The 14,754-nt window shown below is 38.7% G+C and overlaps 1 protein-coding gene across 3 annotated transcripts in view; it reads right to left on the minus strand.

The window, feature by feature from the left end:
- Window positions 1-4,362: 4,362 nt before the first annotated feature.
- Window positions 4,363-14,754, minus strand: part of SLC2A9 (solute carrier family 2 member 9) — a 98,968-nt gene continuing 88,576 nt past the window's right edge. For all 3 annotated transcript variants that reach the window (XM_005148490.1, XM_034064860.1, XM_034064859.1), the window contains exon 12: window positions 4,363-4,620. In XM_005148490.1, the coding sequence (XP_005148547.1) occupies window positions 4,363-4,620 (258 nt within the window). The remainder of the gene's footprint in view (window positions 4,621-14,754) is intronic.

Raw genomic sequence — 14,754 nt, forward strand, 5'->3', positions numbered from 1 at the left:
TAAGGAGTCAGGCTGAAAGGAAATGACTGCAGGTGTTTCCTTAGGGATACTTCACTCAGATTTGCTCTTCCTGCTGTGTGAGTTGATGAGAGCTCTGCCAGTTTATTTGGTGATTTCTGTATGGTAAAGTATATAAAAATAGTCAATGGGAAGAAAGGAAATTTCAAAAAGTAGTCTTTTTTATATATATTTCTTTTCCTATTTTTTTATTTTCTTCATTTTACTCTGAAAATTAAAATTGTCCCATATGGCTGAACTACTCACATTTTCACCCACCAGAAAGCAGATCCTTGTGGAGTGAAAATTGGCTTCAGAACCTGAAGTATGAAATTCAATTTTTTATACACATTTCAGATCTCAGGTTTTGCATATCTTTGTAGCAGAAATAGTCACTTGACTGAATTTCTCATCAGAAAGTAGAGCCTTAGCAACTCAAAGTCATCTACTTCAACTAACAACTTTCCATAAAAAAGCCTCACCAGACTTGACAATCCTTATACAGTTATTACCATTACTAGCCAGTGTATCATTTGCCTTGCGCTGATATCTCTATTTTTTTCTAAAGCCCAATATGAAAGAATAAGTGTTGAATATGATTTAAGAAGCTAAATGTAAACAAAGCTCAAAAAATAAAGAGTTTAAGGGGTTATTTTTTTCTCCATATCTCCCAAACACCCAACTATAAAATTCGCAGCTCGAGTCATCCACACGTAGGACTGCACAGTCTTGTTCTGAGAGATACAGAAGCCCAGGGAATTATATGATGAGACTTGTACAACTATACCAATTTAGATTAACCCAAAACAAAATCTACATCATTTTAGTTTAATTCCAAAGGTTTATTTTGCAGTCATTGTTCATAGACGTAGTTGGTCACACACATGTAACCCACTTGCAGTACTTGTACAAACACCATCTCACAGTACCTCATGCCAGTGTCACAGACAAGAAAAGAGAACGTGGCACCACGCAACACTCACTGACAAACACAAGGGCTGTAGACAGCTGGATACATTCAACAAGAAAAATGAAATGATAAATTGCTGATATTTTCCATGTTGTCCTCTCATTGCTGGAGAAGCTGCAGCAGCAACAACAATGGGAAAAAGCATTGCAGAACAGCTTGAAGAACATCACAAAACTCTTGTTAGGGTCAGAGATGAGAAAGTCAATGCAGTACGAACACAAGTTTCCTCAGAAGCTGCCACAATGCAAGGCAGGGGAGATCGCAGCCACCTTCCCTGGCCAGTGAGCAAAGCACTGGCACACATACACTGGAATTGCTTTTAACCTGTGCTATGGGCTACAGCAAACTTCTGGTGAGATGTACAACTATTGTCCCATGGTGTAGCAGCTCCTTTTTTAGCTGCACATAAAGTGCCTGTCTGGAGTGTGCCTTTCTCAGATAGGGCAAGAGAAGGGCAAATGGTTGCAGAAGAGGAAAACACAACCCCCTGTTATTAGTGATGTACAAACCCCTTAGCTGTACTAGGAAATTCTATCGAGCCATCTTGTACCAAGACACTGGGAGCTGGGCTCCTCATGCAACTGTAAGCAACTGTAAGATCATTTTATCTTGTTGCAGAAGTTTAATGAAACTGCTGTTTCAGGCCAAGATGATACTTTATGGAAGTTATCCAATGGCAACATTATCAACAAGTAATGCCTGTAATGTATGTTAATGAAAAGCACTAAGTGCTAAATTCTCCTAATAATAAGATTAATAATAATGGTTTACAATCTTGTCACCTTGACTCACATCACATCATGCTAGTGGTCCTAACTGCAGAGTAAGGTGACTCTCAATCTGAATGAGAGGGTTTGATTTTGCTATTCCCACCCTGCAGGCAGAAGAGGAAGTTTCTTCTTCAAATTGTCTGCAGGGGTGGCATTCAAATGAATTTTTTACCTAGCCATTCACTTAGCAAGTCTCATGTGATGCATGGAATAGGTAACTAAAGCCACTAAAAGAGGACATGTTAATTTGCTAGATATATAATTTTAAAAGTGATTATTAAAAATTATTTTTCTTTAGTTTTTCCATAGTATTTGGTGACTATTGGTATAATTCTGATTCACTTTGTTTCTTTACATATTTTCATTTCCTTACTTGCTGCTGTACCTCTATCCCAGTAAAAGACCATAAATTCTGGCATGAAGGCTCAGATCAATTTTTTATCTATTACCCAGTAAGTGAAATTACCGTACCAGATCAGCTTACATCGTGCAGTAAGTATGCCACATATAAATAAAACACAGTATAAACCCATATATATGATTTAGCAGTAATAGCTGAACATTAGGGTCTTTAATTTTGATTTACAGGGTAATTTACAGTGTAGAACAAAACAATGAGCAGGTCATCCCTTGGCAACTCTTAAAAAAAATCCAGACAAATATTGGGAAAAAATTCTCCATTGTGTCTATGTATATGAATCAGCCCTGAGAAGAGAAGGCTGAATGGAGACCTCAGAGCAGCCTTCCAGTATCTGAGGGGGGCCTACGGGATTGCTGGTGAGGGACTATTCATTAGGGACTGTAGTGGTAGGACAAGGGGTAATGGGTTGAAACTTCAACAGCAGAGGTTTAGATTGGATATAAGGAAGAAATTCTTTACTGTTAGGGTGGTGAGGTACTGGAATGGGTTGCCCAGGGAGGTAGTGAATGCTCCATCCCTGGCAGTGTTCAAGGCCAGGTTGGATGAAGCCTTGGGTGATATGGTTTAGTGTGAGGTGTCCCTGTCCATGGCAGGGGGGTTGGAACTAGATGATCTTAAGGTCCTTTCCAACCCTAACTATGCTATGATTCTATGAATATAAATATTAATCTATATTTCTCTATTTGGAATATATATCCATATATGTATTGTATATATATATATATATATATATATATATATATGAATATATATGCATTTTTTTCCCAAATGCTCCAAAGTATGAACTTCTGGATTAGTAAATATAACTCGTGGAAGGAGCTGGCCCTATGTACATACTGCACTTGCTTGTTGTGCCTTACTCCCAACTGAGAGCAGCTCTTAAACTTGCTGACTTTTCATAGAAAACAGCTAACTATTTAATTTAAAAGTGCTTATTACCCTCTCAGCATCCAGGTACCTTGAAGAATAAAGAAAACTTATTATCAAAATTACAGACTGGAAAGATGATGTTCATAAAAATTTCCATGTGGAAGGGAAGGGATCACCTAACTCCTGATAGCCTCCTGAGTCTTTCTATCATGAAATTAAGCAGACTCTGAGGACAGTTTTACAAAGCATTAAATAGCTTAGAAACTTAGGTAACATGAACTAGGCCTGGAGCTTCAGAATCTAATGCCCAAATGAAAATTAGTGTTCAAACATGACATAGGTGCTGAAATGCCTGTGTAGAGATCTGAGTGCTAAGCAATGACATCTACTGGGTCTCAGGTAAATTTTATCTCCTAAGAACTGCTTTAAAAGGAACTTGAAAAGAAAAGTAAAAAAAAAAACACCAAAACCCCCCAGCTCTTGGAATACTTGGTGTTTGATTGGGTTTTTTTACATGCCATAATTTACACATACCATCATAGTTCTCTGACTTTGTAATGAGGTTTAGTTTTCATTTCATATTAAAACTTCTATAGCTATTCTTAAAAAATAAAATTTATGTATATACATATAGCTCCACAGAAATGCATTGCCAGCAAACCCAGAAACCAAAGGTAACTCTGTTCTAGTCAATCAGGATTTGCAAGAGAGACAAGGAAACCCATCATGACCCGGAGCTTGCCATTTGTGGGGAGGTGGGAGATGTTCAGACAAAGCATCTGAAAGTCAAAATAGGTCTAAAGGGAATGGGAGGTCAGGTGAGTGACATGAGTCTTCTTTCAAGTCCTCAATTCTCATGTGCATCTTGAATGACATACTGGGAAATGTGGAGAAAAGCAAGCCAGTACCATTTCAGGTTTGCCTGCATCAATTCTTAACAGACTCCTGTTGGCCTCTCTTCCCTTTTCCCTGCTTCTTCCTCCTCCTTGGTGATTGCACACACATCTCCTAATGAGCATACAGGGGTGCTTGGCTGGCTGCAGCTCCCCACCACCACTTCACTTCTCCCATTCTATATTCCCCATCCTCCCACCACAGCACCTACTGCACAGGTGCCCAAGAAAACTCTGACTTAATCAGCTGCCACTCCTCCTTCCTTCCATCTCCTCAATCATCACCCTACCTGCTAATGTATTCACCTGTACTCACTCAAAACATATTCAACAAGGAAGCAGTTCATGCTGTCACATACAAAAATATAAGTTGTGCATTGCTATAAATATACTGAATGAAAGAGCACGTTTTTCTTTGTCCCCTAAAAGAGCATCCTGGGTTTACACAATCCCTTTTTTGGTTTCTCCATTGTCCACCGAAGACGTGAAGTTTGATTCTTGTTCTGTGCTTGATTTCCTCTCCCCCGAGTAGTGGTTCATTTCTTGCATTTCTAAGGATACTTTATTCCTTTTGGCAAATGCCTGGCTGATCTCATGAAATGTCTTATTTTTTGTTTCAGGCAGCACAAAAACCAGGTAGGTAGCTCCTGCAAAGCAGATGGCAGCAAACACTAGGAAGCAGTAGGTCTGTAAACCACCCTGCGAATAGAAAACAAAAGAGAGGGTCATTACAAAAGGGACAAAACTCAGAGGAAAATCAACACCAGGATTGGTTTGAAAGGATAAGGTGGGTGTTATGGAGCAATTTTTAACCAAGTACGGTAAGTGCTGGCATTCATTGCAAGTCAGTGTTTAAAGTTCATAAAACACATCAGTTGTTAGTTCTTCCAACACTGTCAGTAGCCCATCGATGGAGAAACAGGTTCCTGGCATAGGGGTGCAGAGCTGCAATCTGATGATGCTGGGAGACACCAGAGTGAGTTCAGGCAATGAAGGGTGTGAGAAGAGCAGGTGGCATCAGGGCTCCTGCTACGTGCATGGCTTAGCTGAGTCTTGTGCTGCCACGGTATTTCTGGATGTGAGGCAGACATTTTGCTGGGTTGTTCTGCATACTGTCTCACAGTTTCTAGGTACAAAAAATGAGACATGACTTTGCAGTGTGGGAAACCTGCCATAGCCAGGGGCATCTGTGTCATAGTAGTTAGAAGCCTAGAGATTTGCAAAATAAACAAGATAAAAACCCCAAATGGCAGACAGCTGTATAATTTCTAAGGTTTCAGGATCTTACAGTAGGGAGAAAGTCTATAAATGCACTTCTTTCATGCTAGAAACTAGTGGAGGAATTAACTGAAAATGAAGTGCAGACCATATTTGATTATTTGGATTTTGCTTCACTGCAAAAAGAGATTAAAAGATGTAAGTGAATTAATAAACTGATTATAAAGGCTCTCACCAATGACCAGCAGTTGCACTTCACTGAAACATTTCTTGCCTAGTGAGTATTAGGTTATTTAATAGATTCCAGTTATGTTTCATTAGTACAGTTTTGAAAACATTTGATAATTATAATATTGCGAGCTGCGCTTTGTTGAACTAGGAAGAGGTTTGGTATTGTGGCTCTAGTGAAGCCACTGCCAGCCCTTGAGGAAACCTCCCTTCCTCCCGTATTGATTTACCTCACTCCTGAAACCAAACATCCAGTGAACCTGTACTTTTGACTTGTTTTTATTACAAGGCAGAATTAAACTGAGAGGGGTATCTCCAGCTCCAAAAAATGGCAACCTTTCCATGGTGCCTTGTGTGAGGTTATGAACAGCGAATATGAGGATACCCAGTCCCCCCAGTCATCACTCCAGGTGTTGCAAGACAAAGGTTACCCTAGGGAAAATCACTCAGGACAGAGGAAGCAGGTGTAGCTTCCTATCTATGTATATTTACAGTTGCCATTAAAGGTATGTATCTGAAACAAGACAGAGGTAGATAATGATGTAACACTGGCACATTTTTGACACACTCCCATCATCATTACCTGTGCCAGCCCTGCATTGCAGGCTGGTTAAGCTTCCTGCTTTGACAGCTCCAGATGTATGCAATTCCTAGGACTACATTTATGCTTCACTTCTCAGTATACCTCATATATGGTGTGGAAGAAGAACATGAATTCATGTGTGGAACAAGAAAGAAAAAGCACTTTTCTGTAACTTATTTTTAATACCATAGCTGATTGCCAGCCTGGCTAATCACAATGTTTTCTGTGGATAATTCATTACCTAGTTCAGCCCTTCAGCTCCTGTCTCTCATAGGAAAAGCTGGAAAGTGCATCCTCTGATAGTGATTATGGACTCTTTAGATCATCAATGCTTTTTTTGTTAAATCCTAGAAGCATGAACTCCTGAACAATCTGACAATCACAAGCCAAGAGCATGGGTGATGAGGGGGAGGATAATATTCTGGCATGGCAACAGATACGACTTTCAAGCTTATACAGAGGCAGAAGCAAATGGGTTTAGTAGACAGGAAAAAATAACTCGCAGTGCTTCATAAATCATCCTGTCATGTTAAGAACTCAGATTTTGCACCTGCATCTTCTGCATTTGAAATTGTTGTTCAGCTGAATGGTAGAGCTTTTTTATACTTTTTGTGCTTCTTGGCATTATTTCACTAAGTACATGGGATACAATCCGTAGGGTTCAAAAACTTGTATCCACCTGAAGATTAGGCTGACTCTTAATAAAAAATACCATATCCAAACAACTGGAGGGGAGGGTTAAAAAAGGAAAGGAAGGATGGGGGAAGGAGCAAGAGCAAGCCAATTCAGAATGAAAATTCTAACTAAATACAGAATAAATTCAAGGAAAATATGTGGTTTCTGTTACTTCTCAGCTTTCCCACATGAGATGGATTACCTCCTTACACTCAGTTCCTAGCAGCATTGCATCAGCTTTGGCCACGCAGGAGGCACTGAGCCAGCCCCATCCAGCTCCCCCACCACATTCACTCAGGCAAGTCTCTTCATCCTGCCTTCATACACTGCTCAGAACAAACTGCCACCTTCACAAAGGTGCTTTTCCTCCTCCAACACCAGACTGACTTGCCAGAGCTAGGAACATATATCTTTAGTAATACCTGAAGCCAAGCTTTTACGTACAAGCTTAGATACCAAAAGGTTAGAAGGAAGACAGAGCAAACCACTACAACAGTCTGTGCTTTGTAGCTGTTTTCCCTGAATATTTATTCAGTACATCTGCCCACATGGACATCCAAGGTTCAAAGTTGCCCAAAGTTTTGGGTGGTTTCCTAAATAACAACAGCTTTGTCTCTTGATAAGCTTACAGATATTCATTCAGAGTCAAGGTCAGAGACATAGCTGAAGATCCTTGAAAGGTCATGTGAGGGTTATGGGAGCTCATCTGCTCATGTACACAGGTCTCCAAGAAAACAGCAGACTCTCCTGAGGAAAGCACCTTGGGTACCTGCAGCCTGTTCTTAGTCAGCAGGATAATAAAACCTCTCCAAAGCAGGATTTACATTGGATTTTTCAAGGTGAGGGCTATTGCTATATGCGATATTTAAAAATTAAGCATAGACTACACATCACCATCTATTTTCATACTAGCTTTCTAAAGAGGCTATTTAAAACACAGTACTTCTGAAGATGTCCTGCCAGCTGAATCCTGAATTACTCATTTCTATCGTCTCTTTTCTGGAAACAATTCACCTAAGCCATGTATTCAATTACCACAAAAAAAAAAAGAATTAAAGTCAAAGGGCTCAGGAAATTCCCCCAGATACATAAGCAAAGTGTGTGAATAAGTAGGTGCAGCCCAGACACATTTTCTTAAGCAAAGAGGTTAACAAACATATTCCCAGCTCATGTAGGGCTGCTATATATATTAGGTAGAATACACAGGCATTTCCTTCACCTCTCTTTAAATAAAATAATAAAGAATACTTAACTTTGAAAGTAATTAAGTAATACTTTTTAATTTTAACTATAAATAGACTTGAAGTGCTGAGAATGAATGAGCAAAAGAGCTCAGTTTTTCAAGCTAAAAAATAAAGCTGAAACAAACAAAAATCTGGGCATTAGAAAGATGAGATTTCTGGTTTTGATTAAAAAAACCCCAACAATTTGCCACTTCTAAAGTCTACCAGCTGAAAACAGGCTTTCTGTCAATAGCTTACATGCTGTGAGCACCACAGTCTGGAAAAATACAGAAGTAGCTGAGTGCTGTTTAATGATGGCTGCTTACTGACTTAAGTAATTCTGTAGCAAAGGTTAAATTCAAAGTAGGACTGTGATACTGAAACCAAGAAAATAGATATTCTAGGGCAGATACAGCAAAATAAATAAGCAAATGAGCAAATTCTGAATCAGATTTAGCAAGCTTAACAAATTAGTATTTTTAAAACAGAACTTTAAGCTTTTCCCAGAGATTGTAAAAGGTGATTCTAAATTCCCAACTTGCAATGTCACAACCCCTTGCCATTGGCAATGAGTGCTTGCATTTGGAAGTTGCCATGAAGATTAGAGTCATGAAATGAGGGTCAAACTAGCTTTTGAATTGGCAAGGTCAAATGATAATGGTTAGAGGTCTCACTAATACCATCAGCAGCAAAACAGTTATTCATGTGGACATTTGACTTTACTTACTTTGCTTCGAATTAAAATAACACAGTGAAACAAAGGGATGAGAAAGTTTGTGTCCTTTGCCCCTTGTCCTTCTTCAGTTTCAGACATAATTTAAGGTTCTGCTGAAGGTGCAGAACAATGAAGGACAGAGTGCTAAAATATAATGCATTAAACATATTTCTTAAGTGAAAAAATAGAGACATTTTTAGACATGAACTTTAATTTCAAACCTAAACCTCACACAGTCACTATCTCCTCATAAAAAAGTTAACAGATTGTTGTATTTTATACTTATAATGGATTGTGTGTAATAAAGAGCATTTTTTTCTCATACCCAACCTTCTGATAGCCTGCATTTCATTTTCCCATCTTTGAGGGGAATTTCAGCCATTTCACTTAATACAGGTGCACTGTAGTTACTTTAAACATCAGAGGTACTTGCAAAAGCTTAAAATAGCTTGGCTGAGGGAATCTATGCACAGTCTGCTGTGCAACCTTTTTATTGAGATTCTTGTGCAGCATAATAGAAAAAGTCAAGGGATAAGGAAATAATAAGAAAAACCAAAGACAATATTGCCAGATAAACGAGTGTTTATGCACAAGAAAGAAAATCCCAAGTGTAAAAATAAGGAAGAAACAGAGCAGAAGTGCAGAAGAGCCTCCAGTAACAAGTATAATGGCTTGGAAGTATTACTTCACAGGCAAAAAATAAGTTGGTGTTTGACGGGGGGGAAATAAGCATACATACAGGTCTTTGCTTTCTACTAGTAAGCAATCTTGTAACACTTGTATCCCATGTGTTCATAATTTGAATTTTCTGAGAACAAAAATATTAATAGGATTTTTTGTTTTAAAGCTTTTCCTAATGTTTCCTATCACTCAGAAGATGCTATCACCTTGTTGGGTGAGCTTTCCTGTGAAAACACGGTGCAACACAGGGGTGCAACAAGACAGTGCCAAAACTGTCCGTCAGTTTCTCAGAAATTATTATAGCTTGCCCCAAGTCTAATGACTTCTTTGTCCATCGTAAAAACACATGCTGTCCATTGCCACTGTTTTTCCAGTGAATCCGACTGGAATTAGAGAGATCATTTCTGTCAGTTGCTTGGTTCCGCAGCCTGAAGAGCCAGACACCTATATAAAACTTCAGCTTTTTATGCAAATCTTCACTAAAGTCTGAGTGTTCACCTCTGGACACTCAGCTTTATCAACATGCCCCAACTTCCAATTACAGGGATACAATGCAAAAAAGAAAAAGATGATGGAGCACAGATGTAACAACTACGACTTTGTAAAATCAAGCTGGTTTTTTATAACTGGACAAAATGTTCAAACTGCACAGTGACATTTACTAGTCCCTGCAAAAATGATATATTCTACACTATTGCTCTGCCAGAGAGCTGCAAAGCATCTTGCAATTTATTACTGTTATTGCCTCAGTCTTGCTGCAATAATCCTGCAAGAGAATTATGCCTTTTTATCCCATTTTGGGATAACACAAGTTTCTCCTGTGGCAGAAGTAAAAGACAGGAAAAATCCCTGCAGCATTAGGGACTGTGTGTAGGCCCAGAAAGATGAAAAAGAGGTTACTCCCATTTCTAAATGAACCTCATTGCTGTCCTATGTTTCTTTTTACCTATGAAACAATAGCAGCAGTTCAGTTCTTTGCCATTTCAATAGGGAGCTGCATCATTTCCTAGTATAACCATGCAGAGATCTGAAGACCTCCACTGATCACTTCCCCAACACTTCTAATGATCTGAAATCTTTCTCTTTCCTTGCTGCAGACAAGTAGACCCAGGGTGCCCAAGGTAAAAGTCAAACCCCAGCTGGGAGTGAAATCAGCTTTCTACCTACTGGTCATGTAATCATAACCAGGTATTCCTCTACGATCCCTGGTTATTGGAAACATTTTTATTAGGAGGAAAGCAGCAAGATGAATTGTTCTAGAAAATTACTAATGGGATAGAGAGGGAACCAGAGAAGCAGTAAAGATGAAGCTGGTCTCTGGGGGGCAGAAAAGTAGAAAAGGAGGGCTCTGGGTGGTCAGGTTTTGTTGCTGGGATGGAACAGTCAGGCAGAGATTTGCCCTGCTAAAGCACGCTCATCACACTGAAGGTCAGTTGAATGAGTATGGCAAAAAACGGTACAAACCAGAAACAAACATAAGCTCAGCTAGATGTTATCACCATAACCCAGGGAGAGGGAGAAAGTGCCTGGAGCAATGGGATGAGCACAAAGGTAAAATGAGGGATATCTCCAGAAACAGGTACAAAACCCCAAGAACATGCATGGTGGATAAAAAGGACTAATTTCCTTAGTTCCAATCTGGCTTACATCTGCTTGCAATCTGTTACTGGGGAAGGAAAACACATTATTCTACAATAATATGTAGTATATCCATGCTAAGATTCAAATTTCAGTAAAATATATGACAATTTAAGTATTTATTGAATACGTGCTGAATATGCAGCTTAACTTTGATGCTGAAAAAGATTCTGCATGGTCTCCCAGAATGAGAAAGTATTATGACAGAAATTTGTAAGAAATAAAGACTCTGATGGCTGAAGGATGAGTTTAGTTAAATTTAAAACAGAAATAGATGCATTGTTAATTCATCAATACCTTATCAAGAAGTATGATATCCACTGGAAAACTTCAGCAGTTACTGAATGTGAGACACACTCTAGTGCAATTAGGAAATACTTCTGCAGAAGTAAGTGATCCTTGATGACTTGTACTTTAAATCAGACAAGAATATATAGGTTTCTCTGGTTGTATTTGGTAGGGGTTTTTTTGTTTGTTTGTGTTGCTGTATTTTTGCTTGTTTGTGTTGGGTTTTTTTACCTGTTTATTTTTTATTTGTTTGTATTAATAAGTTGCTACTGCCAAAGGAAAAATGATGTATTTCTTCTCATTATCCATGAAGGGGGAATAGATGCAATAGTAGTAAGCTAACAGAAGGATGAGTAAGATAACCTTGAAGGCCTTCAGGTCAGAGATTCCTCAAATTTCCAAGGATGCTTGATTCTTGCCCAAGTTGTTCTAAAACTCATAAGAAAATAATGGATCTTTTCTCCCTCCTCAGCTGTTCACAGGTCACTTTTCCTTTCTCAAACCTTTTCTTCAGACAGAATACTTTTAGGTTTGCTTTCTCTCACTTCAGGTTCATTGCAATTTTTGCTGTTATTTCTTCATTTTCTTTCACTTTTCAATATTATTTAGCCCAAACCATCAATACAATATTCCTATTCCTACTGTGCTGTCACTGTTTCCAAGGAGAGGGGTAATTGCAGTTGTCTTCTACTCTTTTTCTGGAGTTTGGATTCTCCTGCTGCCACAAGCTGCAGCAGCCCCTCTTGCAGTGACACTGATGCATCACAATAACAACCACAAAAAAGTCTTTAAGGATCCTTAAAGGAGTGTGTACACTTAATGAGAGACAATTCCTGCTCTTAAGGCTTCAAAATGGCAATAAACTAATAGAAAACCAGGAACACAGATGCCAGCTAGCCCATTCTCATTATTAAGGTAGCCTCAGTTCTTGACAAACATCTGTCAGCTTGTCTTTTATAGATCTCCGGTAATGAACACGCTATAACTTCTCCATGCATCATTACACAGTTACACTATTCTCATGATTAAAAGCTTCCCTAATACCATTCCTGATGCAGTTATCTGAAATTATAACATGCATTCTCTCTGCTTTGTCACCTTTCATGCTGGTGAAATCAGTGAAGAGAAACAGATCTCAACCCAAGATAAAGAAAGAATGGGAAAGCAAATGCAAGAAGATCTGACATCCCTGGAAGCTTTCTAAACCAAGCTGGGTATCAAAGCACATCTCTGCTAGTGACTTTATATAAGCTAACTCTGAGATGCTTCATTACTGCAGAGGATCTTGTGCTGGGCCTCATTAAATGCAAACTTTGCATTCATTGTAGTAATCAAGAAAAGACTTGATTAAATACAACAAAAATTGATAAAAAGGTTCTATTATGCTTCATGAGGGTTGCAGAAGCCTGAAAAACAATGCTATGCATATATCTGACAGGCTCAAAAGCCAGCTGGGATGGGGAAACATGCCGCTAAGGAGCAAATGGACAGGCTGCTGGACATGGTGCAGACAGCAATAGTGTAGCATTCTCTATTTTAAAAGCACATACTATAGTCTCTTAAGTGTTTTATTCTCTCTGTACAACCACAGCTAAAAGGAGTACTGCATCACAAGTGCCATCATCTGACTTTCTGAATGTGTGGTGTCACCTACCGTTGAATACTTTGTGCTTGGTCTTGCGGGTTAAGGTATGGTATCTGAATCTGGTACCTCTGCTCTTCATTACAGTTGCAAAGACTGGACCAGTAAACACTACTAACTACGAAACTGGGTCCAAGTGCCCTGTTGAAAGTGAAATATAGTGTTTCCAGATCAGCAGGAATGCAAATTTAAGTTACTCACATTTCAAGACCCTCTTCTGAGAAGAGATTTAGGTGCATATGAGATGCTAGTCTGGCTTGGGGTGTGGAGAAGTAGGGAGAGATGAAGCACCATTGCTGGAGACTGTGTAGTGCTAATATAAAAAGGGAACTACAGGCACTAATATTGTTCCTAAAGTGTCTGTATTTAGTAATCAAGCAGCTCAGTGCAGGAAAATAGCTTTGCATAATTTCCACACTAACACCCTTCTCACTGACAGTGATGAAGATCCTCTTAACTGACTTTGACCTTAAAGAATACTTATTCTCATATCTACTAAACAAACATTCACACTTTCATAGCGTAGAGTCACTTTCCAGGAAAGAAAGTTAAGATTTGATATCTGTCAGGCTCCACATGTTGGAACAACAGCCAGAAAACTTAAGCCACACAATCTATTATCCTGGGGAAAACAGAAGCCACATAACCACTGCTGTAATTAGTCTAATTTAAAAGGCTTGCAAGTGCAAGCCTTGATTAAAACTGCATATTGCTAGGAAGAAAGCACACAGAACACAAAAAAGAGACCTTCAAAATTCTCCTTTATGCTGCCTATAAACAGATATGCTTTTGTTCCTGTGTAAAAAGCTTGCTTCTTTTATTAAATCTCTTTGTGAATTGTAGTCAAAGACTAATCGGTGTCATGGATTAAGCTTCTTAGCAACCTGGAGGGTTTAAAAAATGCCTATGATGTAATTATTGAGAAGAATGCTTCAGTCTAACTACACAGATGAACATATTACACGTAACAAATTTAAAAGGTAAAATTGTATGCTCTTCCCTCCCCATCCCCCCTAGAATTTCCATTGGCTGAAACAAATTATGGAATGAAGTACTCATTATTCTGCTAGATCTATCCATTCTAGTCAGTGTATTTAACCTGAAAATCTGAGATATTCAGGTTTTTATTCTTAGGTATGATTTATATGTCATTATAAATGAGATTAGAACTGAGACGTATCTGAGGTATTTAAATAGGAAGTCCCTGGTGATGAGGAAGACCTCCATGTAATGCCTTGGTGAAGGTGGGCTTCCTGCTCCCATTGCTGGGGAGAGTGCTTGTTTTACCCCCGGCATGAAACAGTGGCTTACTCCTACAGGAAATAACAGTAGCATCATTGCTACTTTTGCTCTCATCTAAATGGCATTAGTATTTTTCTCAAGAAGAAACTAAAGCAGCTGGTTGCCTCATGAATTTCTGCAGACTTAATAGCATTGATCCTTAACGCATAGGATGAGAAGTGTCCTAGCTACACCTGCAGATCTATCAGGAAGAACCATCTGGCTGCCACTTGCTTATTCTGAAACATCATAGAGTTTGAATAGAAATGACTCCACTATTACAAATATTTTGCATTATCATATGTACACAAACGACATTATATCGGAACTTAGAATGGTCTGATTTTGAATTTGTTTTTCTTCTATACATCTAACTGTAAAATCTCCCTTTTCTCTCAAGATGATCAGCTCATAGACTCATCTGTCCCATAGGCAGATGATTAATTTTCTAACTATAGTGTCACAGAGGGAGAGTAGAACAGATGCACCTGCAAACATCCAGAAAGCGTCAATTTATTAAGACAGAGTGAAATATTTGTCATGATTTACCCTGTAAAATAAACTGATGAATAGCAGTAAGTCTCAATTTGCTTTCACTTCTTCACTTTTTTGTGAGTTTTATTCCAACTCAAGCTTGACAGTGAATGATATTCAATTCTAA

The sequence above is a fragment of the Melopsittacus undulatus genome, chromosome 7 (assembly GCF_012275295.1).
Source record: "Melopsittacus undulatus isolate bMelUnd1 chromosome 7, bMelUnd1.mat.Z, whole genome shotgun sequence".
NCBI classification, from domain to species: domain Eukaryota; kingdom Metazoa; phylum Chordata; class Aves; order Psittaciformes; family Psittaculidae; genus Melopsittacus; species Melopsittacus undulatus.